Here is a 27,868-nt window from a genome sequence, read left to right on the forward strand (position 1 = left end):
CAATCTGCTTTCTGACTAGAACCCATCAGTCACCTCTGCAAGGGTGTTTTTTGCTGTTGCACTGCTGAGAAACTTGTTTGGTTTAGATTCAGTGCCACATCACAAGTTATGGAGGAAGCAACTATGTAACAAGTGAGTTTGAGGGAAGGAGCAGATCCTGCTCAGAGGGAGCAGGAGGGGATTTTTTTCACAGACCTGTCTGCCACTGATTGGTCCTTAGCAGAAAAAAATTTAAGAACCCTGAGCTTTTTGTCAATTGCTGCTCAGCCTTCCCTAGAGGGGATTTTTTCACAGACGTGTCTGCCACTGATTGGTCCTTAGCAGAAAAAAATTTAAGAACCCTGAGCTTTTTGTCAATGAATTTTGAAAAAAAACCAACCTAGAAAAATACCCATATATAGTAAACTTAAAAAAAAATGTCTTAGCTTAGGGACACGGGATTGCAAATGACTAAAGGAATATTCGGTGATAAATGGGCATTCAAGTTGTGCAACAAAATAAGGCCTGTTCCTGGAATTAACCCATAGCATCCTGAGCAAAGATTTCCATCTGTGGTGCCATACTGACATTTGACTAGGAAATATGCTGGTCTCTTGGTTATTCTAGACTGTTTTTTCCCTGCTTTTGTGCTGTGAATGTGGAGGTAACTAATACATAATACATACATGATTCTGCTTTGCAGCAAGTTAGCAGCTCAAATAGGTAATCATTTGAACAGGCTCGGTGCTGTTGCATTATGCATCAGAAAAATCTACAGTCAGTGTCAAAGCCATAAAGGTAGGCTGCCTGCTTGTCCTGACAGCAGTCAGGTTGTGTTCACTGCTTATTAATTACTCCAGAGTAGAAGAATGAATTTCTGTGAAGCATTTCAGAATTCCAGCCCCAGGAGGTTATTAGTAAAAATAAAAGTGAAATTCAGAAATAGCAGCCTGCATTACCTACTTAAGTTTTAAATGAATCTTTTGCATGTGTGCTGCATTCTACACCTAAATTAGAAATCTAGCTTATCTTTTTTAGTTTTTTTTCTTGAAGTGGTAAATATAATTTTTGTTTTAGACATCATTTTATGTCACTGCATATTAGCTTTAAACTGCTGTTTGTATTTATCATATAACTATGACATGTCTGGAGCAGTCAGTTTTCTATTGTTTCTTTGTAGGTCTGTGCCCATTTTGTTCACAGCATTATTTCTGTCATACTTGTTTGCTTCTCACACTGGAATTTCCATCTGGGGTTACTTAGAGTTCAACAGTAAATGGTGTTTTTCCTCCAAAGTTTCACCTTTCTGCATGATCAAATTTGATCTCTTCCTTGTGTGCACTCTCTTTTACTATCCTTTATCATGATCTCAGGTAGTGATCGCTATTTTATTGTTCTCAAAGTTCAAATTTTAAGATGCCTTTGAAAAATCATGGTAGTGTTACACAGTTCTGAGGTTTCAGGAGATACATGTGTATACATAGTTTAATCGTGTCTTGTTACTTGGCTTTTACAACCAATTTATATTTAAAAAAATCATCTTCTAACTCAAGAGCATCCTTTCAAACAAAAATCTTGAGATAATGATGGGACAAGTGCAAGGTGAAAATCTGACTGCTCTCTGTTAGGACAATCTTTGTTAAAGCAGTAAACTTGCCTCAGTCTTTGTGGCTGATTTGAGCTATTGTGCCCACTTTGGGAGGGGGTTTCTCAAGGAAACAGAAGCCCTGGAGGACTACACAGCACCTTCTGGGTCCAAACTTGAATCAGGATATGTCAGGAAATCCCCACACTGTGATTACTGAAACCAAGAAACAATAGTGATTTCTCAGTGGTTTTAACGAGGAGTCCCACCAAGCAGCACCATGCTGAAAAGAGGAGTGGTAATTAACTGATACATCTGCACAGTATAGGACAGCACCTACTCAGATTGAGTCCATTCCATGAAAATACCAAGACCTTGTTCAATGGTGAATACAATGAACATCTGCTTTGTTTTTCCTCTCCCTCAGTGTCATATCACAGGAAAGCTGTTTCTCCACTCACACTTCCGTGGCAGGCTGGTATTCCCACATATGCAGCACCATAAGATCTATTCAGCAAACCAGTTTGTATCCAGCACATGATCCAATGGCAAGTGAACCTCCTTTAACTTGCAGACCAGGTCATCACCTTCTTATGTGAGCACAGTTACTTGAAATATTTCACATCATAGCAAGGTTGTAAGATCTTATAGATAAGTATTAAGCAAATAATTAAAACAAAATCAAAATAGAACAAATTTTTGGCTACCAGCTGAAAAGTATTGATATGTGATTTAATTTAAAAGTGATCAATCTCATGGAAGACTTTAAGTGGACATGTCTGGAAAGTTTAAACCTTTTGGTGTTCTGTACAGCCTATGAAATAGAGAAGCAGAACTTTTTGCTTGCTTATAATTAAAAGGTATTTCATGTTCATCTCCTTGTTGTGTTGATCTGCATAATTACAATATCAAAAGTGAACTATGCTTGCTTGCTTTCCTTCCCCTGATTTTAACATCTTGATAGCACTTTAAGAAAAATTAAATATTCTGATGTGGATGACTTGGGATAAGCTTGGCCAACGAAGAAATTATGAAGAAATTCTACTATACAGGTTACTTAGCACTGGGACAGATTGCCCAGAGCTTATGGAGTCCCCCTTACTGGAGCTATTCAAGAACTATCAGGATGTAATCCTGTGCCATGTGCTTAGGGATGACCCTGCTTGAGCAGGGAGGTTGGACTAGGTGACCCACTGGTCCCTCCTAATGTGACCCATTCTGTGACACAGTAGTGTTCAAACTGGTTTCATAGGGAAAAAAAAAAAGTTTATCTGTTTTGTGTGGTCATAGGTACAAGGACATGTGGAGTTCACAATAATTTTCCACTATGCTGTGCACCCTCCCTAAAAGCCCACTGGTCCATCCTAATGTGACCCATTCTGTGATACAGTAGTGTTCAAACTAGTTTTATAGGGAAAAAAAGAGTTTATATATTTTGTGTGGTCATAGGTACAAGGACATGTGGAGTTCACAATAATTTTCCACTATGCTGTGCACCCTCCCCAAAATCTATATTCATTGCTGTTCTCAAATATCACACATGCTAAAAGTGTACCTTCAAAGTACATTAAGGATAAACCTGGTCTGCATCTGGAAGGCTGTCATCACTATGTATTGGTGTTGAACTGTAGTTCTCTGATAGAGAGAGGGCTCCAGGTGACGTTTATTCATGAGCTTCTCCACCCCTGCAAGTCCTACCTGCTCTTCTGCTGTGTTTTGATTTTACCCCTTAACATTTGTCTTGTAGGGTCTTTATCTGACTGGTGCTTTTTGCTCAGTCTCAAACTAGGAAAAGTGACCCATAGGTATGTAGAGGAAGATAATTTATTAGCAGTGTTCCTAAAACAGTTGTCTTAGACTCACAGATATCAGTGCTTAAGTTTCATTAAATTGAATTTCTTGTTATTTGGAAAATCCTATTTGGCAAGTTGCTGATGCTTACTATTTCAGTAACTTACAGCTTTTTGAGAAGACAGCTGGGTTAATACATTATTGAATATTTTTAGAATCCTTTAATGCTGAGTTCACAGGATTCTCCTAGTGAAGTAGACTTAAAAGCTGAGAAGTTTTTGAAGGGAGTTTTACTTTGAAGTTTCTAAGGGTTGCTTCAGTTCTAGTGCCAGTAAAGCTTAGAACATGTTCTGAAAGGCCATAAATAGCAGCAGTAGAACAATGGGTTTAATTTGGCAAGGCTTATCGATGGGAAGGCAAAGGAGGCCACAGCTTACAGTGGGTACAAATCTGTGCTTTGGTTTTACAGAACTGGGTACAAATGACGCTTTTAGGGATAATTTTTCACTGAAATAGCATGATACCATGACTCAAATTTCTCTTGCGTATTAGGAGAAAAAAAAAATTAAAAATGGTGGTCTTCCAGATGTATTCACTTGCATTTAAGATACATGAGAGAACTTCTGCCTGTGTTAGGATAAATATTCGTGACATTAGAAGCCTTCTTTAGTCTTTCTCCAGAATCAGGTCATGTCATTTTCAACTAAGTGTCTTTTTTTAAAAGGTAATAAACTCAAATCAGGTTTTGCTTTTATTTTCTTTTATATTTTATTGTTTTTTAATTTTATTTTTATGTCTATTATTTTATTACATTATTTTTATGTTGTTATATTATTTCTGGGTTTTCCCCCATTTTTTGTAGGTAAATGATATCTCCATCATGTCTGCTATCATGGCTTGTAGTTTGCCTTCTTCCAGGTTGCTCCAGAGCTGTCAAAAATAACATCAGAAATTGTCACTGAGGAATACTGTCTTATTAAATTGATCAGTGTAAGCCAGTAACAAGAAGACAAGCACTGAAATTCTCTCTCTATTTAAATATTTCTCAAACAGTTAAATATCCAACAGAAGCAAAAAACACTGAGTATAAATGAAATGAAAGGGCTCACACAGTCTGTATTTACATCCCAGAGGCGTAGATGGCCACTGCTTGGTTCTCGGCTCATTTATTTTTCTTCCAGGTTATGGGAATATTTTTCCATACCAGGAGATGAGCTCCTATAGGAAAAGGTTGTTGGAAATGGAAAGCAATTCAGTGAGATTTGTCAGCTATTTATGCTCTTTAAGCCAAAACAAGCCACACGTTTATTTTGCGGAACCAGAGAAGAAAGGAGTTGATGAATTATGGGCTGGCCTCGTGCAGGAGGATTAAACATTGGCACTAATTAATGGCCAGTTAGCAGAGCACCATCTTGATCTCAGTGGTGGTCAACTGGATGGGGGCCATAAATCCAGACTGCAAACGGGAGCAGCCTCAAGGTTCTTCATTCCAGCTAAGTGGGATAGTGGCCCTCAGCTGCTGGGACAGTGTTTAATAGGTCAGAGTTTGGGATTTGCAGATCTATTCCATTCCTGCTGGCTGTGCAGCTGCTTGGCACTGCACTTGGTACTGGCTGATAATTGTTCTAGAGCTTCAGTAGGTTTTAACTGTGCTCTGTTTTCCCCTTGCAGGCTTTTGGCCAGTCCTTCTCTGTTCACCGCAAAGTGGCCGAAGATGGCGAAACGCGGGAAGAGACTCTTCTCCAGGAGTCTGCATCAAAGGAAGCCTACTACCTGGGCAAGATTTTGGAGATGCAGAACGAGCTCAAGCAGAGCAGGGCTGTGGTCACCAACGTTCAGGCAGAGAATGAGAGGCTCACTGCTATTGTCCAAGACTTGAAAGAGGTAAATGGGGCTGAATTTCTTTAGGGTATCATGGATAACATTGCTCTGAGTAAACAAAATATTACAGGAAATTAAAATGCTCACCTCCCAGTCTGTGATATTCCCAGAAACCACGTGGCCTGAGAAGTCTACAATTTAGAAAGAAGAAAAGACAACACCTTAAAAGTATAATAAAACCCAGCTGAAGAAGCTGTAATTCCTAAGCACCCTGAGAAAAGACAAGTTTTGCTGTTTTTAAACTACACCACCACCTTAAAAGTATAATAAAACCCAGCTGAAGAAGCTGTAATTCCTAAGCACCCTTAGCATTTTGCATTGTATCTTGCAGTACTGAATTTTACATAAACATATTTTATGCACTCTTCTGATATTCATGCATCTCTTCTCTTTCTCAGCATTTACATAATTTCTCAGGTATTATGGACTGCCTAGAATTAAATGAAGCTTTTGCTGGTTTTCTTCTACTGTAAAGCAAAATGAAAATGCATGCTCATGTTTAGAAAATGGGTAACAGTAAGGAAGTCAGATGTAGTTACTGACCATATGAGACATTGAATAATTTTTATGGAGAATTGATATTTCATAACTTGCCATTTTTCCTATTGGAATCTGGAAATTATGGAATGCAGCAGAACAACTACATGCAGGGGAAGGCAGCACTTGGAAATGAGCCCACACCTTGCCTGCATTCCCTGGGAATGCTTGGACATAGGGATTCTCCCCACTGTCCAGCTGCTGAAGGAGATATTTCCTATGTGGTTCTGGAAAGTGATTACTTAATGTGTTAATTCGTTAATATTAATGGTTACCATGTGTTGATGTGTTCGCGAGTCCCAGGATGAGGGAAGAGATGAATCTGACTCCATATTTCAGAAGGCTGATTTATTATGTTATGATATTATGTTACATTAAAAATATAACACAGCTGTACTGGGATTGATCATTAAGTCAATACAATTCACATGGAACAAATCAAAGATGCACCTGCCACATTCCAAAGCAGCAGATAATTATTGTTTGCATTTCTTTTCTAAGGCTTCTCAGCTTCTCTGGTGAAGGGATTTTTTCATAAAATATCACAGTGACGACCATGTTTTCTGTAGCTGGATGGAATAGCACCTTTTAGCCTACAGAAAGCCTTTGGAACAGGGAGGGTATCCCTGGAACTGAGGCCTTTAATCCCATTGAACGTTTTTACTGTACTGCACTTGCCCATAATACAGATCAGGTTTCAGGAAGTACACACATGTCAGTTGTTCACATATTCCAATTAAAATATGTGATTATAATTGCTGTTGCAGTTACAAAAGAAAATCAAATCTATTTTTAATTATTTTTTATCTACTTGTCCTAAAATCCTATCCTAAAATCTTCTTGGTGGCAAACGACCAGCTGCTGACAGCCCTACCTGTTTGGTTTGGCTCACAGGTGCTGATGACTTGGAGTTCAGACACAAATGAACAACCAAGTTAGAAAAAATGCACATTTGTCTTTGTACTCCATTCTTTTCCTCTGGGACTCCTTCAAATGCAAATCTCCCTTCCATTTTCTATCATGATTATTGATCTGTAGTTTGTTCAGGAGGCAGTTTCAGTACCTGTCCTCCCTGGAATATTGATTGTCCTTGTTTCCTTGGTGATAATAGTAACTCCTAGTGTGAAGCCAGCTGCAATTATTTCCTGCCCTAATGCTAAATAAAATCACGCTATAGTAGTTAATTAAAGTGCAATGAAGGAATTTACTTGAATAAAAATAAGGCTGATAAACTGATTATTATTACTAAGATGATGTTGTACCCCAAGTACCAAGTCCTTGACTAGGTGGAACTTTCATTTTGTGTTACTACAATCAATACACAAAGCATAAATGGAATTAGTGCAGTCAGTTGATTACACCACACGCTATTATGATTAATTACTTGAATAATAATAATAAGAGATAGGGGGTGATTGTCACCTACTTCATGCTCTGGGTGATCTTTTCACACTGAATTACGCTGGTATTTCACCTTGTGCACAGAGGAGTCTCACTTGTGCCCAGCCTGGTATCCCTTGGTCCTATGGCAGTGATATCCAAGTGCCTGCTGAAAGGACATGACCTTCTCTAAGTGTTCATTAATTTGTCTGCTTGGTTCTGCCTCCTGCAAGCAGGGAAAAGCAGACTAAACTTACTCCAAATCTTGACAGCCACAAAGGTGAGGAAAAAAAGTATGAAGTGTCTGTTTTGGGGTAAAGCCAGAGTTAGGTGCTGCTGTGTGTGGATTGCTACAGTGAGGAAGCAATCTGTCTATTTAGGCAGTAAATCTGGAAATCTAATTAGAGAAAAAAATGAAAGAAAAAAATGACATTTGTAAGTGGGCCTCTGTACTGAGCGATGCAAAGATAGATGGGTAGATTCTGGATATAAGTTACCTGATTGTATCCTGTCTTTTCCTCTCCCTGCCCTTTACCTCTTCCCCTCAAGAAAAACATGCTTTATGGCTGTTTTTTAGTCCTTAATAAGATATTTTATAAACTAAACAAACAAGCAAAAAATAATTCCTTTCACCTTCAGTCTTAATATAAAGGTTTGAATAACTGCTGTGTGGTTCTGGGGAATAGTGGTTTTGCATGGATGACACAAATGTATGGTAGTTTCTCCTCGCACTCATCCACTTAGGATACTGAAGACTAATAGGTGGGTTTTCAAAAAATGACCCCTGTTATTGGTATCACACTGCTAAATAATAAACTCAGTGCTTCTCCACTCTCCAGCCTGTCATGGGAGTTATCTGATGAATTCTTTGTGCTCTCTGAATTTGCACAGAAATCCATAGTCCTATGAATGTTTATGAGCATTTTCTGAACCATCAGAGTACACTCCCGTGAATGCTGATGGCTTTTAGCAATCCTGGGAATTCCATAGCCCCGGAGTTTAAAAATTCATACATTTTCGCAAGTATCTGCCTTACAGTCACAGCTGATGTCTGCAGGGCAGCTTGACCTGGATCTCCCTTGCTATAAAAGGGAATGTATCAGGCTCAGGTCTCTGGAGAATTATGCACCTCAGACTGCAAAAACAAACAAACTGATTTCACTACTCATATCTTGGAAAAGATGTTTTCTGAGAATTTCATCACGTGCTTCACCCTGATGGGCATTAATGAACCAGGAATCTCTGAACATAGATAGCTTTCTACTTCATGTTAAAATGATTAAAGGAGTGAAACACCACCAGCTTTATTTTTGATGTAATAAAAATCCCTAGAGCGTTGGATAGGAATCTTATTAACTATCACCTAACTAAATAAAACATACATTTTGAAAAGCTGGTAGATTTTTTTTTCTCCCACCAATACCTCAGATAGGGAATGTAGGCTGTTTAATTTGAACCAAAACTATACAGATTTTAAAACGGAGACCACAGAGATTATATTTTAGGACTCAGAGACTAGACTTACAAAATCTGTATGTTAGGGATCACACAATTTTTGGTGGTGGCCTCTCTGTATGGAGAGATCATTATGGTTATTAGATCATATAACCTCCTTTAACAGTGTATCAATTGCCCTCATTTATTATAAATATTTTTTAAATGTTTGTCTTTAAAAAACCATCTTTTTAAAAGACAATCTTTCATCCTTTTCTAATTTTCTGGAATCTGTTTTTTACCCATTTAAAAGCACTGTTCACTTACTTGGGAGATGAGTAACTTTTTCTCATTTGTGCCAGTGAGAAAATCTCTTCTGATGATAACCATAAGTATTTTATTTGTGTATAGAGATGCAATCACTACCTTGAGAAGCTGATAATTGGCAGAGGTGGTTATGAAAGCCCAGCTCAGAAACTGGAGAAAGTTTTCCATGCCCACAGACGGGAAATCTCCATATAGAGGTGATGTCTGTATATACTCCTCCATCAAGGGAAGGCTGACTGCCTTGGAGCTGGGCATCTGACCCAAAACAGGAGGCAGCTGGAGGGGAAAGAGAATGAGGCAAGGATTGAAGCAGGTGACAGTATAGAAAATGGAGATGAGTGATGGTACAATTCAAGGTTTGTAGGTGTTACGAGACCAGGCTGATGAGTTGTTTGCGGTGGGTGGGTGAATGTCTTGTGTCTGAAGAGGCAGGCAGGTATGGATCAGCTCTTTCTTCCCATTAAGAATAGTGAGAAGGAGAATACCAGGCAGAAAAGGGTTAAATTTCAAGGCTCTCTACTAAAAGGCCACTGCAGCAGCTGTGGGGATTGCACAAAGAAATGGGCACCTGGGTACCTGCAGCCCACGAGATAAGGAATGAACAGGGGGGTTTATGTGATGGAAGTATTAATGGGCCATGGAAACAGCACACACCTGGGTTTCTGGAAGGCAAAAACAGGAAAGAGGGCAGTGGAAGAGTGGGTGGAGAGAAAAATAGAAATTTGTGATATATTATTTGCTGAAAGCAGGTAAAAAAAAAAATATCTAAGGTGAAATTGGGCTGCCTTGCTGCCCTTGAAATCAATGGCCAAAAAATTATTTGCTTCAGCAATACAAACATCTTGTACTTCATGCAAATTAAAAAATGCGTAAACATGGTAGCCTGGATTTTTTTGAGGGGAACTAGTGTTTGAAAACAGAAAAAATTTACAGTCATTGTCTTCAAGCTGGCTTTCATCTAAAAAGTTATATATAAGAACTGGACATTCTATAATAAACATGGCTTAAATCAAAATTTCTTGTTTCCTATTTAGAAATTATATTTTTTTCAATCTGAAAAATTAGGGTTTTTTCTCTTTTACAATTTTGAGTAAAACCTAAAACCTTTAAAGGTGAACACCTGTAGTCAAAACCCTGTCATGGTGTAACCAGGGCAAACACACCCATTTCAGATTCTTGTTCTGCTGCTTTGGGTTTAGATTTGGGTATATAATGCATCCTTTATAATGTAGGTTGTCCTTAGGTCCTTTGTACATTCAGTTGTCATCTACTGCTGGAAGCTTCTGCAGACATTACATCCTTCAATTTCTACTTTTTGTAAAATTTTCTGTCCATCTAAGGGTCTGACTTGGCCTGAGATCTGTCACCACCCTGTTTCTGCATGTAGGGCACTGTTGTAGGAGCTACGGGGGTCTTCCAAGGAGAGGTTTCTCAGCTGGCCACCTCACCGAGTGAAGTCCTTTCACTCTCTGGTGCTGTGACTGTGGCGAGGTTTGGGGCTCCAGTTTGTTCTCTGTCGTAGGATTTGTCAATCTACTTCTTTCTCTGAAGGAGGTGCCCTAGCAGTTGGCTGGCAGGCTCTTTGTTCCTGCAGATGAAGCTGTTCCACATTGTTGGGAACAATGGTGGTGTTTTGTGGGACTGAGCCAGCTGATGAGAATGACTGTAGCCTAAAGACTAAACCACTCAGATGGGAACAAGTTCTAGTCCCTATTTCAATTAATGTTAGAGAAGAAATTCATAAATATTAATTGGGTCAGAGGGCAGAACCCCAGCCTCTCCTGTGAGAGGTGGCAGCCCTCAGCCAAGGCTGTCTCCATCCCTCAGGGAATGGGGAACGTGGTCTGCGGCCTGGCTCTCCCACAGCGGGTGCCCTAGCTACTGAGCTCTTGGAGGGAGGCAACTCAGGGACCACGTGAGGTGACTTTACCAACTCTGCTTTGAAAAAAGGACAGAAAAGCTAAGTCTGGGAAGGAATCACTGCTAGGAATGATGTACTGTAGGAAGCACCTTTTAGTTGCTTGGCTGTAGTGACAAAGCTGGTGAACTCTCTTCACTTTTGTTTGCTTGCTTTTCTAGCAGCAATCTAATTTCCTTCATGCATAGAACAGGGAGCCTGTGATTGTGCTCTGGTCTGGTGCTTACCCCAGACAGTGAAGTGATTTAAGTGACTGCAGTGTTGACTCTGACCATGCATGAGATCCTTACATTATTTCATCTACTCCCTTGTGGTTTTGTCCCATGCTTTCCAGTGTCTGCATCCACAGCCTTATCCTACTCAACCTACTCCAGAGTGGAAGTTTGCTTTGGCATCTACACCAGTTAAAGAAAGCTTGCTTTATAAATGTTTATCTAATAAACATTTATATATGATAAACTTATCTAATCTGTTTGCTGATATTAAGGTGGCACTGGCAGTAAGGGCCTTGTATTGTGACCTGGACAAGGGGATCAAGTGCACCCTCAGACGGCTTGTGGACAACACCAAGTTGGGCAAAAATGTTGGAGGGAAGAAAGGCTTTGGAGAGTGATCTTGACCGGCTGGGTTGGTGGGCTAAGGACAACAGAATGAGGTTCAATGGGGCAAAGTCCTGTACTTGGGCCACAACAACCCCATGCATCACCACAGTCTTGGAAGACAGTGGCAGGAAAGCTGCCTGGTGGAAAAGGACCTGCGTGTGCTGGTTGACAACAGCTGAACAAAAACCAGCTGTGTCCAAATGGTCAAGAAGGCCAATGGCACCTGGCCTGTATCAGCAATAGTGTGGCCAGCAGGAGCAGGGCAGTGATTGTTCCCTGGTACTCAGCACTTGTGAGGCCACACCTCGATTACTGTGTCCAGTTTTGTGGCATGAAAGACATGAGAAGAAGGACATTGAGGTGCTGGAGCAAGTCCAGAGAAGGGCAATGGATCTGATAAAGGGTCTGGAACCCAAGTCATCTGAGGAGCAGCTGAGGAAGCTGGGGGTATTTAGTGTGGATAAAAGGGGTCTCTTTATCACTCTTTTCAACTTCCTGAAAGGAAGTTGTAGCAAGGGGGGGATTGATCTCTTCTCCTAAGTAACAAGCAGTAGGACAAGGAAACGGCTGGGGACTTTAGATTGAATACTAAGAAAAATTTTCTTTACCACAAGAGTGCTCAAGCATTGGAACAGGCTGCCCAGGGAGGTGGTGGAGTCACGAACCCTGGTGGCATTTTAAAGACGCATAGATGTGTTGTTTGTGGATGTGGTTTAATGGTGCACTGGCCATGCTGGGTTAATGGTTGGACTTGATGATCTCAGAGGTATTTTCTAAACGGAATGATTGTATGATTTTTAGAGGGAGAATAATTAAGAAAATATGCTGAAGTATTTAACATGGACATTGTTAATGGTGTTTTGATCCTAATGGACCTTAATGCAAGCACTGCTTTTTGAAAAGAAGCTGCAGGAGTGAGATGGAGTGAGCTCTAGGGCTGCTACAGCAGCCTATGGACGTGACTGAGGGGTGGGTGTCAGATGTCTGAGAAACAAAGTGGAGCTGGGTGTGATAGAGAGATGGCAGAACTGCTCCTCCTGTCAGGAGAATGCTCACATCTCAATGTAGGGCATTTTCAGCATAATCAGTAGAGCTGACAATATTTACATTCCTTTGTTTTGGAAGTTACTGTCAACTGGTTAAACCCAGCTCTAAATTAGGCTTATAATGTGTGTTATTTTGCCCATTGAGAGGGGTTTTTATTTTCTCTCTCCTGTGTTTAGAAAAGCCTGACATAGGGAGATTCTTTGCTCATAGTGTTAAGTGATGTTTTTGCCTTAAGAGGCTGAAAAATTTGCTAAAAATGTATTGTTTCCATCTGCTTTCAGGAAAAATTTCAGATGGAGCTTAGTCCGAAAGCTTGTTAAATGGTTTCCTCTGCTCTGTACATGTGCTTTCCCTGTTCACAGGACTTCTGAAAAGAAACAAAATAATTTTCCTTGTCTTGGAGATAAAAAATACAGCAAGCTGTGATTTGTAATCCTACCAAATCTCTCTTCATGCTGTGAAATTAATGGGTATACTAATAGACTGATGCTGTCTCTCTGTGAGAGAAAGAGCTTTGAGTATAGCCAGCAAGACCACTGTTGACTGCTTCTGAGTGTTCCTATTAAAGACCAAGATTTAATTACAGATCTGCCATTCAGCTCAGTCTTCTGACTTAGTTACCACCAAATGCTTTCTTTGGCTTCTTGCTTCACAATTTGGCTGACAAACCACTCAGGTGAAACCCAAGGTGGCTATGGTAAGATTCACCTTTCTGTTTCCTGAAATGTGGTGTATGATCCTAAATTGCTATAATCACTCATAAGATGGTTGTGTTTCCAAGTTCATACTCCTCATAAGCACCAACTGTAATTGAATAGGAAGGTCAAGAGTTCAAGATAAATACCTTTTGTTGTGGCACTGTTTGCTTAGGGTAACCAGCTTGTTGTTTTGCTGCTCTTATCCTCAAATATACTTGCAAGCCACCAAAAGCATCTTTGAGTGGTTGTGTTTCCAGTTAATGAGCCCGAACAAGGATTTTGGATACAAATTTGGGATTTGACACATTCATGACACTGTTTTCTTTGGCAAGGCTCAGGCATTTAGCTCCGCTGGGAATAGCAGAGTCAAACAATGGACACTAGGGAGGTCAAAAAAAGGCCAAGTGGGATAATGGAGCATAACCAAGGGACTGTTGCATAAATACAGAGTGCCTTATTAAAAACACTCAAATTCCCAGCTCCTTCTTTCAGAAAAGGGGCCTCAAATAGAAAATGAAAGAGGGTGCACTTTCAGCTGCCCTTGGTAATCTTTGGGCAGTAATTAATCAAATCGGGATCTGGCAGTGCTGGGTCTTATATAAGTTCTTTGAAAGAATGACCCCTTATTTGTGCCCTGGTGGTGTTTCCAAGCCCTTTGTGTCCCCCTTTGTGCAGGGTGTTGAGTGAGCACGTGCTGAGAGGACAGCTCTGGAAGCCAGAGGTGTTACATGGATTTAAAGAAGAGTGAGGTACATTTCCTGGAGGATTGGGCCATCAGTACTGCTGCCACCTTAAGATCCAGTCCCAGTGCCCAGGTGTGGTAGGGGATACCAGGGAAAGTATCTTCATATGATATCCCTGTTTCCCAGGTATCACACACCAGTGGCTGCTTGGATATTGGACTAGGAGCTCTCTGAACTTGTCAAAATATTATTTTGTTTTTCCTTGTAGCCTTTACATTTTTAAAATGTGTAACTTTTCTGCCTTGCTTTTGTTTCTAGATGAGGAAGCCCTCTTAAGAACTTGTGCTGACTCATTCTTTTCAGTAATAATTTGCTGGTTAAAAATAACTTGAGCTTTTGTCTATTCAAGTGGTGTGGACTAAGATTGTTTTTGGCATTGCTGGGATTAGCTACATTGCCAGTTTTTACAGAATCCTTGCAATGTGATCTGGACTCTCAGGAGCAAGAGCTCAGGAGCTGTGTTAACTTGTACCTTGTGACTTTATTCATTAGCCCAGGATTAAGTGAGAAAGGAAAAATACCCTCGGTGCCAGACTTTCTGAAACTTGAGTCCAAAAGCTTAAGCAACCTTCCAGATAAAGTAAAGGCGTAAGGAAAAGGAGAAATTTTTGCTGGAAGTCCTCACTGCCTGAGTGCATAAGCAAATAGGGCATAAACTGTGATGACATGTGTCACTGATAAAGAATACTAAACAACAAATGAAGGTAAGTTTGTTGCCCCTATTCTAATTAGTTTGATTTGTTTTTAATTAATATCCTGAGCAGTTTTCAGTTAAAAAAAATATAGTTAAAGCTTCCCTAAGAGACTTCTTCCCAGTCATTCAGTGTTAGAGTATGCCTGGCAATTGTTGAGTGCCTTCAGTACTCATTGGGATCTCATTGGGATTACAGAACAGCAATCTGGATGTATTCCCAGCCATCAGTACACAAGTGGTGTGGTCACACTTCTCTCCTGGGAAACCACACATGCACTGTAACCTTGCATGATTGTACCTTCTGTTGTTGATTTTCTCCTGTTCCCTGCATATGGATGCATCACTGCCTGTTTTCCTTCCTCCTGAACATTTTTGCTCATTTTTAAGCAGTACAGAAAGGATGGCACTGACTGGTCATTGGTTCAGAGATGAGATCCACCAAACAAAGCTGAAAAACCCAATGATCTCTGCTGGAGCTATGATTAGTTACTTGGACTTTAGGGAAACTCATGGGTGCTAATCCTATGTGAACAATAATTACCAGCCAAGGTCCTCAAGCTTCAACATCTGCTCTTATTTGTTTAAAACCCATGTTTATTTTCAGTCTATTTTTCTTTTCTTGTCTTTTAATCAATACTGATTTATTTGTAAATGTTTGTCCTGGGATTTTAGTAGGTAATTTTGGGAAATAGGATTTACCTTTTCCTGGGGATATATCTTGGCTGCCAGGACATGGAGCATTGCCTGTGGCCTGACCCCAGAAGTGCATGATTTGTGAAGGTGCCATCAGAGTGAGATGGAGCAAAACACATCTAAATTATGCCTTTAGATTGTAAGTGACTACTAATGTGACTTTGGGCAAAAATCCTGCACCAACAAAAAGAAACCATGTAGACTCAAAACCTATGAAACCCTGAAAAATACGAGGAAAGTCAGCATCTTTGGGGTTTATATTTTTGTGCTCTTTATGCTGGTATTTTCTCATTTGATTCATTCAGAGTACATCTTACAAAACTGAAATCTGTTCTGTTTGGCAGCCTGAGGCCATCCTTAAATGTGGTCCTCTGTGGGGCAGGTTCTTCTCTTCAGTTCTGCACTTTTGCCTCCAAATCTCAAACTCATTACCAGTTTTTCATTGGTATGAAATCATTAATAAATTCTTGGCTCCCATCATCTGTACTAATTGTGCTTTCTACAATAAACTCTGTTCTCAAGGGGAAAATTTATAAGAGGAAGGTGACAGAAGGGTGAACAGCAAGAGCCTCAAATATGCCACCTCTTTTTCTCCCTTTGCCCTTATTACAATATATGACACAAGCTGGTTATTTTTAGTTATTCTCAACAGTCAGTGCCAGTCAGCATCCAGGAGGTGGGCAGCAAGTCAGGCAGAGGTCAGACAGTGTTATCACCCTTTCATTGTAATGGTGAAATCCACTCTTAAGCTTCAGGATTGAGAGAAATGCATTTTTGCTGGCAAATGTTTTAGATGTGTACGTGCAGATGCTCATACATAATCAGAGCTTGTCTGCTTCTATGATGTTATTGTTAAAAAAATCCCCATCAAATAGGTAGGACTAGATATGAATGCAATTTTTGCCTTCACTGCTCTTTCATTCTGCCTGTGTGGCTTTTCCTCTCCTCCTGAAGCACAGTGTGTTGGCTCTTTCAGCTAAATGTGCCTTGAAGGCATCATCGTAGAGCTGTGATTTTCCACTTCGGTGAAACGTCGGGCTGTCTGCTCTGACACTCGCTGTGAACTCTGCCTGAAGAGTGGCTGTGGTGTTAGTGTCAGCTCAGAGTGAGGTGGGTTAAAAATGGGTCATTTCCCACCGGTCCTGCACACCTAGTCACGAAAAGGGCATCCAGAGGCAACGCTCTTCTTCACTAGTACACGCTGTGAGGTTTGGCTCATGATACAGGGGTTTTTGCACTTGTTTCTCGGGGTCCCTTGTGTCTTGTTTTCCCAAGGGAAGTGGCAGCACAACAGCAATGAGAAGATAGAGGGTTCTGCTTCTTTGCTTAGTTGCTGGATGTGATGAAAGTGGCAAGGGCAAAATTCTGGGTCAGTGTGGAGGAAGGAATGTGTTTCTTTCACAAGCAGCTTCTCTTACGCACCGTGACTATCCGCCCTTCCCAGATGAGGCACACGGAGACACATGAGAAAAGCAGGGAAGAAAGAGTAAAAAATTCAAGAAATAGGTATGGATGGGGGTTGGTTGTGAAATAAATGGGAATATATTAAAGGGAAAACTTGATATTTTGGTTTATATCAAATCACTCTGCTGGTGTGCTCATTCTGTTGGAGTGCTCCACAAATGTGAGAAGAAAACTACATCCTTGGTTTGTTATCCAAGACAGAAATGCAGTGAGGAAGAAGCACTGAATCTGCAACCCCTTTGCAAGATGTTCATAGGCATGTTGTAGAGCTGGAGCTCACCTTATTTTGGCAGCAATTCTCATTGCCATTTTACTGCACAATAAGTTGCTAAGCAGATAAGACATAGCTAGAAATGTAGATTTATATGATTGGTGGGTTCTTGATATTAATTTTATTGAAGATCTTTGAATCATTATCAGAATATTTGAGTTTTGGAGGGTAGGATGTACGGCTGTTTTTTATGCAACTTGGTTTACCAGTGCTCTGTAAATGATTTGAAGTCAGCCCCTTGACAGCTTTCATGTATTCTTTTTGCATTTTTGTTTTTATCTATTGTAAATACTTTTTAAAAGCAAATTATGAGTTTTGTATTGCCTCTTGTCTTGGCCTCTAGAATTTGACTTACTCTTTCTTCCTCTTAACCTACCAAATTTCTTCCAAACAAATCTATTGTGAGATGAAACTTTATGGCAGTCTCATAACTGCCATAATTATGTTTTAAAATAAATCACTTTATTGGCTATAAGTGAAATTTAATCTGAAATTTCTAATAGAATTTAAAACCACTTCTGTATTTTTAGTCCACTTGAAATTATATTAACATTTTAAAAGGAAAGAAGTAATGACTGTACATGTTTTGAAGTTCAAAAAGTGAAAAATTTTAGAGTATTAGAAAGGAAAAATAAAACTAGGTGAGTCTTTAAACGTAAAATGAGAACTGCACAGCCTTGGTGATGTTTCTGTTTGAGAAAACCTCCACCTTTTAGCATGTTATCAAGAGTAATGAACTCTTATTTTGTGGTCAGCTCTAACACAGGGCAGCTGCACCACCTGCCTTGTGCTGAGTTCAGGCTGTGGATTGCCTGGGTGACCTAAGGACCAGTTTTCAGGAATTCAGTGCATGCTATTACCCAGCTTCTCACTCCAGCTATTAGAAAGGCAAGGGAAATCAACCATCAGCTCAGCTTCAGCAACATTTACGTAAATTAATCATTCTTTCACCATATACATTGGGGAATCATATTTCCTTTTCATACCCACTAATTGCATGTTGCAAAGTGAAATGCTGAGTTACCCTACCACAGTCTGTATTTTTGTTCTTAGCTGCATTCAGAAATATCAGAAATTATACTGGTTCTTTGCACAGTCAGAACAACTGCTACAGCCTCTGTAACTCTGTGTCTCGAGGCAAAAAGATACATGATCACCTATTTTTAAGACAGGATAGCTAGAAAAAAGTGTTGGGTTTTGACTGCAACTGGAAGCTCTTTGCTTTCCAGTTGCAAGGTTGCAAATATATTGGGGATTGTTTTCATCCCTGTTGTCATTTCATTAAAAATCTTGGCAATAACTCAGAGTGAACTGGAGAGGTAATCTTTCTTTCTGTCAAGAAGCAAATGCAAAGTCTGGTTTATCATTCTGTTTTTCATATCATATTGCACTGACCTCTTCCTCAGGGGTTGTAAGCAATTCCAGGACATTAAAACCAAAATAGGCTGGTTTCTTCTTTGTTACATGCCCCTGCTTAAGGATATTTAGCCATGACTATTTCTTTTCTGTCCAACACTGCAGCAAAACTTATAAGCTACACCATCTTGCAATACTTGTTTTATTGCTGAAACCTAAAACCACAGTCAGTTTTTGTAACATGTGTTTAAGCATTTTTCTTTAACAGTTTTGGGTTTTTTTAATGCTGAGTTTTATAAGGGAATCATTTCTCTTAGTTGTGCCTTGTAATAGTGGAGGGAGCTCCAAGCATCATTCCCATCTGAGGGCTGGAAGATCATGTTATTCTAAATCTAGTGCTACAGCTTAAAAACAGTTCAGGACCTATAAAGGTGTAATTCAATGGGATGGTAAAATGGGTTGTGAAAACAACAGTAAAGTAAAATACACAGATGTCACTTCCTCCACTGAAGCACATAATTCAGGGTCTGTTGGGGTGAGGAGCCATGTGCCTTCTCCTCTTCTGGCTTTCTCTTTCCATGTCCTGTCTGTAATCTTTTAGAGATTTTCATTATTTCAGCATGATTGGGGTTAACTTCTAAACATGATTTATTGCTGCTTTCTCTCATGAATACAGAGATGGAACCTGGTTTTTTTCAGCTGGATATTCTCCAGCTAGAAGCAAATTCTTGCTGTAATTTTCAGTTTATCATGTGGGGGTTTATTGCACAGCCTTGATAGCCTATTATTGTTCCATCAAGAGTGAGGAAAATTAATTTGGTCTGAGAGAGGTTGTATATGAAGTAGACATTTTGATTTTGGTTTTAGGAAGCACTTTCTTGTTCTATGGAAGATAGACTTTAAAAAAAATTAGCATTTTTCTTAGAAGGTTAACTACTTTTCATTTAGAAAATACCAATAAGCACTGAAGCAGTAATTTGACCCATCAGCAGAGTGCATGTGTAATATGAAGTGTCTCTCACCCTCACCCTTCCTGCTGTGCTGCAGCTCCTGCTGCTGTGTGTGGTGTTCATGCATTTGGCCAGCTGAACAGCAAGTCCACTGCAGTACCACCATCTAGAACTTGTACATACCTTGGAGAGAGAAGCTTTGCTGAAAGATAAAAATGTAACTTCTTTCAAGAACTTCTGGGGCTAGATAAAGAATAAACAAATTCATTTAATAGCTGTGATAGTTTTCCCAAGGTGAACATTTTCTCTGTACTTACCTACTTAGTTTTTCTCAAAAGAGGCCTCAAACTGCCTTTAAAGCAAATTGTTCATCACATATTGTCACACGGTCCAAGCCATGTCTCACCCTTTAGATCCAGCCAGATTGAAGATGTAGCTGTCCTGTGAGGTTTACCTGTGATGGTGGAGGTGTGGCTGGGTGTGCTGAGCTCCCTTGTGCATGGCTGAGCTTTCAGAGGGCACTGATTACAAGAAAAGTGGTGCTAGCAGAGGTTTCCTGTGCTGTTGAGTGCCTGGCTGGCAGCACATGGGGCTTATTTGAAGGGAATTTTTCTTCCAGAGGAGATGGGTGGATTTCCTGTGGCTCCAGAGTGGCTTTTCTGGCAGTGGATAAGCAGAACAGCAGTTGACTTATGAGGGGACATGGATGTGAAAGAAAACCAAAAGCACTAATAAAGCATCTTTCCTGATGAAGATAATGAACATGAAGAGGGGCCTTGTCTCTGGACTGATGGGATGCTAGGCTTTTGTTTGTTTGTCAAGTTTGCTGCTGTGTAAGGAAAGCAGGATTGGAGCTGGTGTGTTAGGGGGAGCTAATGGAAAAAACAAACAACACTTAAAGCTGATTCCAGGTGGTTTTTTTAGCCAGGAGATGGCTTTTGCAGATGTCACTTGCAGTTGTTTCTGAGTAATGGGAGAACTTTGTGAGTTCTTTATGTGGGATATGTCTCCTCTTGTGAACTCGTTTAAACATTTGTTCTGTGCATGCCCTCCCAGGAGGACTCTCTTCCTTTCTCTACCTGTGTATTATTGACTTTCAGCATATTTTACAGCCTTATACTTTTAATAATTTTATGCCTTACTCAGACCAGATAAATGCATTTCAACTATTTTTGGTATAAAAATAGCCTGAAGGCAAACTTGGGCATGTACTGCATCTTCAGCTTCCTTAAGAGTCTCCTTATTCTGGGAAGGCAGTGGTTATACCCTCCAGCAATGTGCCATTATAGAAAAATCACCATCCCTCAGCTTTGTGCGCTTCCCCTGATTCAAGGGTGTTAAACCTCACAGTTACTGTCAAAAAATGAATGCAAGATTTGTACTGGTCTGCAGTTCTGCAGCACAGAAAACATTTCCAACCTCCTTACATTGCAAGAGTTACCCCAGAAGGCCTTTTTTTCCTTTAAGGTACAGCCAGCTGGCTACAAGGAGCATTGTGGTGCCAGACCAGACTTGAGAAGCTCTGCTCCAGAAGCTCTGCTCTGTTTTCCAGTCTGTGGTCTTATTTGACTTCTACTTTTCTAATGTTTATGTGAGGGATAAGTTTTGAGACTTTAAGTGTTTGTGCTTTTTTCCCTTCCTCTTTGGCATCAACTGAACCATATTGAGCATATATTTGCCTCATTGTTTGAAAATTGCTGCTGAAAATTGCTCCCTGTTGCTGTTTAACCATTTGCATGATGGCATGCTAAGTCAAAGGAAAAAACAACCACACAAATCCTCAGTGCTTCTCTTTTACATTCTGTAGAACTGAATGAATTTTTTGTCATCTGTGTGCAACACTTAATTTAGATCTCACAAATGGAGTTTTTAGCTGTTAATTATAAGAGTGATAAAACCAATTTTTTTTTTTTTTTCCCCTGAAAGGGCTCTGCAGTGCTTTGTAGGCAGGGAAGTGCTTCAGTAACTGCTGTAATTAAAACCTTTCTCCTTTGCAACATATGGCAGAATGGGATAAACAGGCAGGAAGAAGAAAGCTTTGTATGAAACAAACAGTGGGAAAAAGTGCTTTGGTCAGAGAGAGAAGCAATTTTATAAATTCAAAAAGTGCCCAAACCAGCCATGGTTTGCTTTCTGTGACTAAGAGGTTTGCTCCCTGTGAATGCTGTCACACATGCTGTGACTGGGCACTCTGAGCATGCTCTAAACTTGTCTTTTTTATGGGTAAGATGAAGGTGTGTGTGCAGTTCAAGATAATCTCCAAAAGAACAACCTGCCTACAAAAAAAAAACCAAACTCAAAGTCGCTACCAGCAGACAAATTAGCAGAAATGAGCTATCTCTGTATGGGATTTCCTTTTAGAACTACTAACATTATCATGGTGGACGGTCCATAATCTTTGATTCCATGGAAAACAAAACAAAACAAAAAAAAATCTGCCTCAACCTCAGAATGCTGTATTTCATAGGGGAGTAATTTTCTAATCTTATGGAAGTGATAAAGATCATCTTTATAAGTGAGGTCTAGTGATGCTTGGTGCTGCCATCTGTTCAGCTCTCTGCCTACTTGGTGAGATAATTTTACCAGTCTGTTCCTATAGCACACACTTATGTTATTCATATGAGGGCTAAAATACCATGGAAATAAATTCTGTTTGAAATAATACTATTTTTTTTAAACCAGAATATGTTTTGCTCTCTATTCCCACCTCTCTATACAAATGCATGCATTGTTTTGACTGCTAATAGAAAATCTGCGCTGTATTAAATGTGCTCTAATTTAAGGTGTATAATTTGTTTAGATTTTTTATAATGAGGTGATTTTTTTGCCTGTAATGGGATGTTGAGGCACTGAGGCTCAGATCTCAAGTTTTAGTAACTGGTTGTGCTCTTACATTTTTTGGTTTCTTTGACAATTGGTGATCTATGTGAGATGAGGGAGGAAGCTTGGATGAGGAGGGTGCTGGTTGCATCCTAAAGCTCAAAAGTTCCTGGGATCCCTGTACCCCTAACACTAACTGAAGTGTACTGCTTACCCTACCCAAAGTTCAAAAAGTGTAATCTTCTTTCCAGCGTTCCTAATATTGAAGAGCTTTTGACAGAGCTGGTACGAATCTGTTTGTTTCTTTATGTATTGCAAAAGAGGACCCAGACTTGTGTCATGTAGCAACTCTCTTTCACACGTATTTTATGTGCTTAAACATGGAAATCACTAGCAACACTCAGCACTTTCCCTGATGGAGCATTTAAAGAATCGTTTTTTTGGTTTTTTTATTCAATTACAGGTTATTATTACTGTTTTTCTCTTTAAAGAAAGTTTTTTTCACTTTAAGAAATCCCTTCTACATAAACTCTTCTGTTTGATTTCCCATTTACTTCCCAAACTGTGTACCCACACTAAATCCGAGTTTCTAGTTGAGATTCTAGGCAGGAAAAGTTGCATCATTGGCTTTTGTTCTCCTGTGAAACCCATACTAATGGAAACTGCCTTATATAAAACAGTCCCTTTTCACCTTGGAAAACAAAGAAGAGTTCCTGTCTGAAACAAGTACTGTGGCATTTCAGTGTTTTCAAAGAGCTGTGCTGAGCTTTCTCCAGAGCCTTGACTCTCCTCATCAGCGTGAGTCACACTCAGCACCGATGTTGTGGTGATGAAATAAATGGCACTGCCACGAGTGGGGCCATCTCTGAGCCACTGGCCAGGGCTGGGAGAAGCCCTCGGGCTTTGTGCAGAGCCTGGCACAGAGTTGGTGCTTGACCTCTGGGCCAGTGTGGAAAATTGCTGTGCCCAGGCTGATGTAGGCTTTGAGACCTGCTGCCCTCTTTACCTTTCCCTTCCAGCCTTGCACTTATCAGAAAAACAGGATCCTGTTCTGAGCTCACCAAACTGACAGTGTGTGAAAGTTTCTTATAAGAATTCCTCTCCTGATTGTCCTGGATTTGGGTCAGACTTGAGATTTCTGTGTAGAAGAAAGGGGGTGATGCTGGGGCTTGTGGTATGGGGTATCTCTTACCCCAGCTGGTTACATCTAAGCAAAATGTGTGAAGGGAGTTCTATAGGAAGGGGAAAATAAGATTTGTTTGTGATTAGTCAAGTTCTGACTAGTTTTGATTTATTACCCTTCATCTGAAGCAAACATTCAGGGCCTTGTGAAAAAACCGAACCCTATTATAATATATATAACAGGATATCTATCATATGTCATATGTATGATATTATGATTGACTGTTTCCATTGTATGCTTTTAATGTGGGTTGATGCACACACACTGGCTGGTATATATTAAAAATATGTATTCTCACCCATGATCTTAAAATGAAGGGCGAACTTGGAAGAAAATTTTAATTAAATAAAAAGGTGTTTGATTGTCACAAGATATCCTCAGGCTCACTAAGATTATAAGAGACTGGTTTGTCTCTCTCTGCCCATGGGACAGACAACAGTGACAGAGACTGCTGCTATTGGTTGCCCATGATCTTAAAATGAAGGGAGAACTTGGGAGAAAATTTTAATTTAAAAAAAAAAAGGTGTTTGATTACCACAAGATACCCTCAGGCTCACTAAGATTTTAAGAGACTGGTTTGTCTCTCTGCCCATGGGACAGACAACAGTGACAGAGACTGCTGCTATTGGATTTTGTTATTAGGCATGATATTTTCTTCTGTTTTAGGACATAAATAAACAAAACATTTGTCAAGATTGAGATATGAATGCATTTTGGTGATCAGGTTTGGCAAAGGATCAGCCTTCAAGATTAGCAATATTTTTTAATTTCCTTTCAACTTTGAATTTAGCTATTAAACTTTATTTGTATGTTTTCCACTAAACCTCTGTTTAACTCAAATGTCAGATATTGGGGAGAAATTAGTATTTGATGCAAATTCATCACACTGATGCCTCTGTTGAAAAAATGGTGAATAAGAAGTAGAGGTTGGAGGGGCAAAAGAAGAAAACATTTTGACAGTATTTAGTAGGAAGTAAAAGGACCAGAAATGGTAGTGAGAGCAAAAATGGAATTGGTAATGTTAGACAGGGTGGTAGGTTTTTATTACTGAGTTTAGAACAAATCAGGGCAGTAAAAGCTTTCAGTACAATGTTTAGATTTAAGAAAAGGTTTACTGGAATTTCTCTGGGTCACCCAAAGACATCCCTGAGAGAATGAGAAAAAAGAAAATGGAAGCCAGAACAGCAGCTCCAATCCCTTAATGGGATGGACTGAGGAAAATAGTTAGGCTTTATGCTGCATTTCTTTACAAAAATGGTGCTGGTAGAAGGTGTTGTGATACCATGGTGTGCGGGGCCAATTAACAGGAGCACATCTGCATTCTGTCCAGATGCTCCTGAATCTCACCTGATCTCTGAGGGACTCAAGAGTGTGGGGGGAAATAATTTAGGATTCAAAGGCTTATATCTTGTCCTTTTGTTGCTCTGTGAGAGCTGTCTTCAAAAGCTTCCCATTTAATGATGGTAGCTGGGAAGGTCCTCAGGGAAAGTGATGGTTCCCACTTTCTGAGGACCGAGGCCAGAAATGGATTTTTAGCTTAAACTTGAAGCTTTGAACTGCACATGGAAATAATTCCTTACTTTATGGAAATGCAGGGATTTTGACTTGGTACCTCTCAAGGTGCGTAATCAATGTCTCTGGTTTGTAATGGGGATTTGCTTTTCCTAGAGCAGTTCAGCTTTCTTCCCTGTGCTTGCTGCAGCTACAGCACTCCTGCAGCAGACGCCAAACTGCTGCAAAGCAATGCCCACCCTACTCTGGAATATTAAAATGGGTAGCACTTTATTTTCATATGCTGGGGCAGTTTGGCCACTTGATCTTAAGGAGCCTCCATTAACTGAGGGAGGATGAGGGAAAAGAACAGAAGATGTGGCTGCAGGGTTGATTTCTTATCCTTGTTTTCTGTCTTTCACAAGAGGTACTGTACAGGCTGAAGAAAAAATACCTATTATGGAAGTTCTGACGTAATCAAAGGCAGAGACTGTTAAACAAGGGGTAATGCACTGCCAAAAGCTGTGACTACACTAGAAGTTCTGTTTGGGGGATTTTTTCCATTCTGCCCTTGTATTTGGCCATGTCCTACATTACCCTGCACAGAGAGCATGGTGCAGGTGTGATGTGTATCCCATGATCCATGCATACATTTGTAGGGAGGCACACAGGGTTAGGAAGATGCCAAGTCCATTCTGTGATTGATAGCCTGGGTAAACTCACCCTCAATTTAATAATTAAGAGCCCAAGGAGTTTTTGCAGCCTGGATGTTTTCCCTGTAGACACTGGTAGCAGTATTTCAGCGATGAAAAACCTGACAATAGTCCATAATTGTGTAGGTATGACATAGAATATATTGATTAGTTAACAAAGGGGAGTTCATAAATTTCATCTTATTCCTGTTGCTTGTCTGAATTCTGACCTGGTTCAAGTGTGATGTTGTTTTTTCTCCCTGAAGTTGGCTGTCATTTTTAGATTGATTGTTCTGCTGCACTTTTTTGCAGTGTGTAACTGAGTTCCGTTGTGCCATATCAGGCCATTGGACATACAACAGAATCAGAACAAAAAAACTTGCATTTAAATGGTTATTTGCTGAAACTGATACTGAATTTCATTAGTAATGATGGCATGTTGAGAGCTTTAAGAACTCTCAGAGAAAATTTAAGAGCGCTGATGAACTTAGGGCCATCCTCTAATGTTTGTTGTGTTTTATATTAAAAGTAAGTTAGAAAAAAACAAAGGGAGCTTAAGCTTTCAATCAGCAGTGCTCTAATGGGAGGGTAGGAAGCAGAGGGAGCCATTGAGACTTTGGACTGCAATCCTCCACTGCCAAGCAAGTTTCTGAGCAGTACCTGGAGATTTACAATCCAGTTACACTCCCCCGTTATCCATGGGTGCCCTTGTACCTCGGGGGCATGGCTGAGGGCTGGATGGGCAGGCTGTCACACTGCCCTCATCTCCCCAGGCCACCGAGCTGCCAGGGCCACCAGTGGGGCCAGTCTGGCACCCCCATTTCACCCATCTGTCGCTGACAGGCTGGAAGGCTTCAGGGAAGGCTCAGTTCAGAATTTGGAAACATTGATATTGACATAGATGAGGCTTAGGTGAACATATCTTTGAAATTCAATGTTTTTCCCTCTGGACAATGTTTTCACATGAACATGTTTTTCTAGATGTCCATAAATCTGGAAAGAAAGTAGTTCTTCATTTATCAAGGTCCTTGAGCACAGCTTCTGCATGGACAAGAAAACTCCTTCATTTTCTTGCTGCAGCTGAGCCCCCAGAGCTGCTGAGTCCCTTTGCGCACATGTGCTATAATGATCATCGATATTACTTGGTATTTGCCACTGTCCTCCTCATGCCACTAGGTGTTTATAGAAAATGATCAATGCTCTAGGTGGATTTATCTTTAGATTTCTGAAGGGCTGTTTGCAGGGGTTTTTATGGGTGTTCCCAGTTAGTTCTTTTATCTGTATTGTATTACTGTATCAATGATCTGTTTTAGCAGGAGGCTTCTGCTGTCAGACTAACACCCACAGTGAGCTGGGTGAAAGTCCAGTAGGAACAAATGGTGAAAGGAAAACAGCAGTGGTTTTAACGGGGAGAACAAGAGAGTAGAAAAAAAATAGACTTAAACATAATTTTTATGTTGCTAAACAATCCCATAACTTGCTTGATATTTTACTCCCTGAACAAATACAGAATTTATGGCTTTTATTTTTTCCATTTTGATGCACTGCAGGCAGTTAATGATACTCAGTGTTTAGTCAATTCCCAAAGGAATGATTTGATTCTAAGGCTGTGCAGCCATAGGCAACATGCTTCAATAATGTGTGAGAACTGCAGCATTGATAGTCAGTCCTTGCACTGTGTTCTTATGGCATGTATTACATCTGTATTTGTCCTGTAAGCTAAGCAGCAAGAATCTTGTTTGTGCAGCCTTTAAAGGAAAAGATACAAAACTGTCAGCATGAAAATTATTACTGTTGACTGTAAGATATATATACATACACATATGTATAAATAAGTGTGTGAAACTTATGGTCTGTACTAGAATTTAGAAAGGGGCAGATTATAAAAGCCAAGATTGGGTTTCAAACCAATTTATATTGAACAGTGAAGAGTACTACACTGTTACAGCCACACTTCCTGAGTACAGGTATTTTTACTGACCATAAATAAATTCAAGTAACCTTCAGTGCAATTTACTTTACTAAATCTTTTATGTGGTCATTTGTATTAATGAATCACCATGTGTGTTGTAATAAGTAAAAAGTATGTGTAAAATTCAGTCCTAAAAGTTGTGGTTTACAGACAAATGAGGTACTTACCTTTGATTTTATTTGCTACCTAGGTCATTCAAACATAGGCTCTAAAATAAAAACCCTAATTCTTTGATGGAAAAAAACCCCATTAGTCATCAAGCCATGTTCATCTTTTTAATATTAATCAGCTGCTGTTTCTGAATTGATGTTTCTGCTCATGCCACAGAAGAATTAGTGGGGGTGGGTGGGTGGGTGCTCT

The 27,868-nt window shown here is 39.9% G+C and overlaps 1 protein-coding gene across 10 annotated transcripts in view; it reads left to right on the plus strand.

Annotated features, from left to right (window-relative positions):
* BICD1 (BICD cargo adaptor 1) overlaps positions 1 to 27,868 on the plus strand; it is a 251,762-nt gene that overhangs the window by 84,862 nt on the left and 139,032 nt on the right. For all 10 annotated transcript variants that reach the window (XM_039707899.1, XM_039707891.1, XM_039707897.1 and 7 more), the window contains exon 2: positions 5,027 to 5,239. In XM_039707899.1, coding sequence (XP_039563833.1) covers positions 5,027 to 5,239 — 213 coding nt within the window. The remainder of the gene's footprint in view (positions 1 to 5,026; positions 5,240 to 27,868) is intronic.

Source organism: Passer montanus, unplaced genomic scaffold (genome assembly GCF_014805655.1).
Source record: "Passer montanus isolate IOZ18808 unplaced genomic scaffold, ASM1480565v1 scaffold20, whole genome shotgun sequence".
In the NCBI taxonomy this organism is placed as follows: domain Eukaryota; kingdom Metazoa; phylum Chordata; class Aves; order Passeriformes; family Passeridae; genus Passer; species Passer montanus.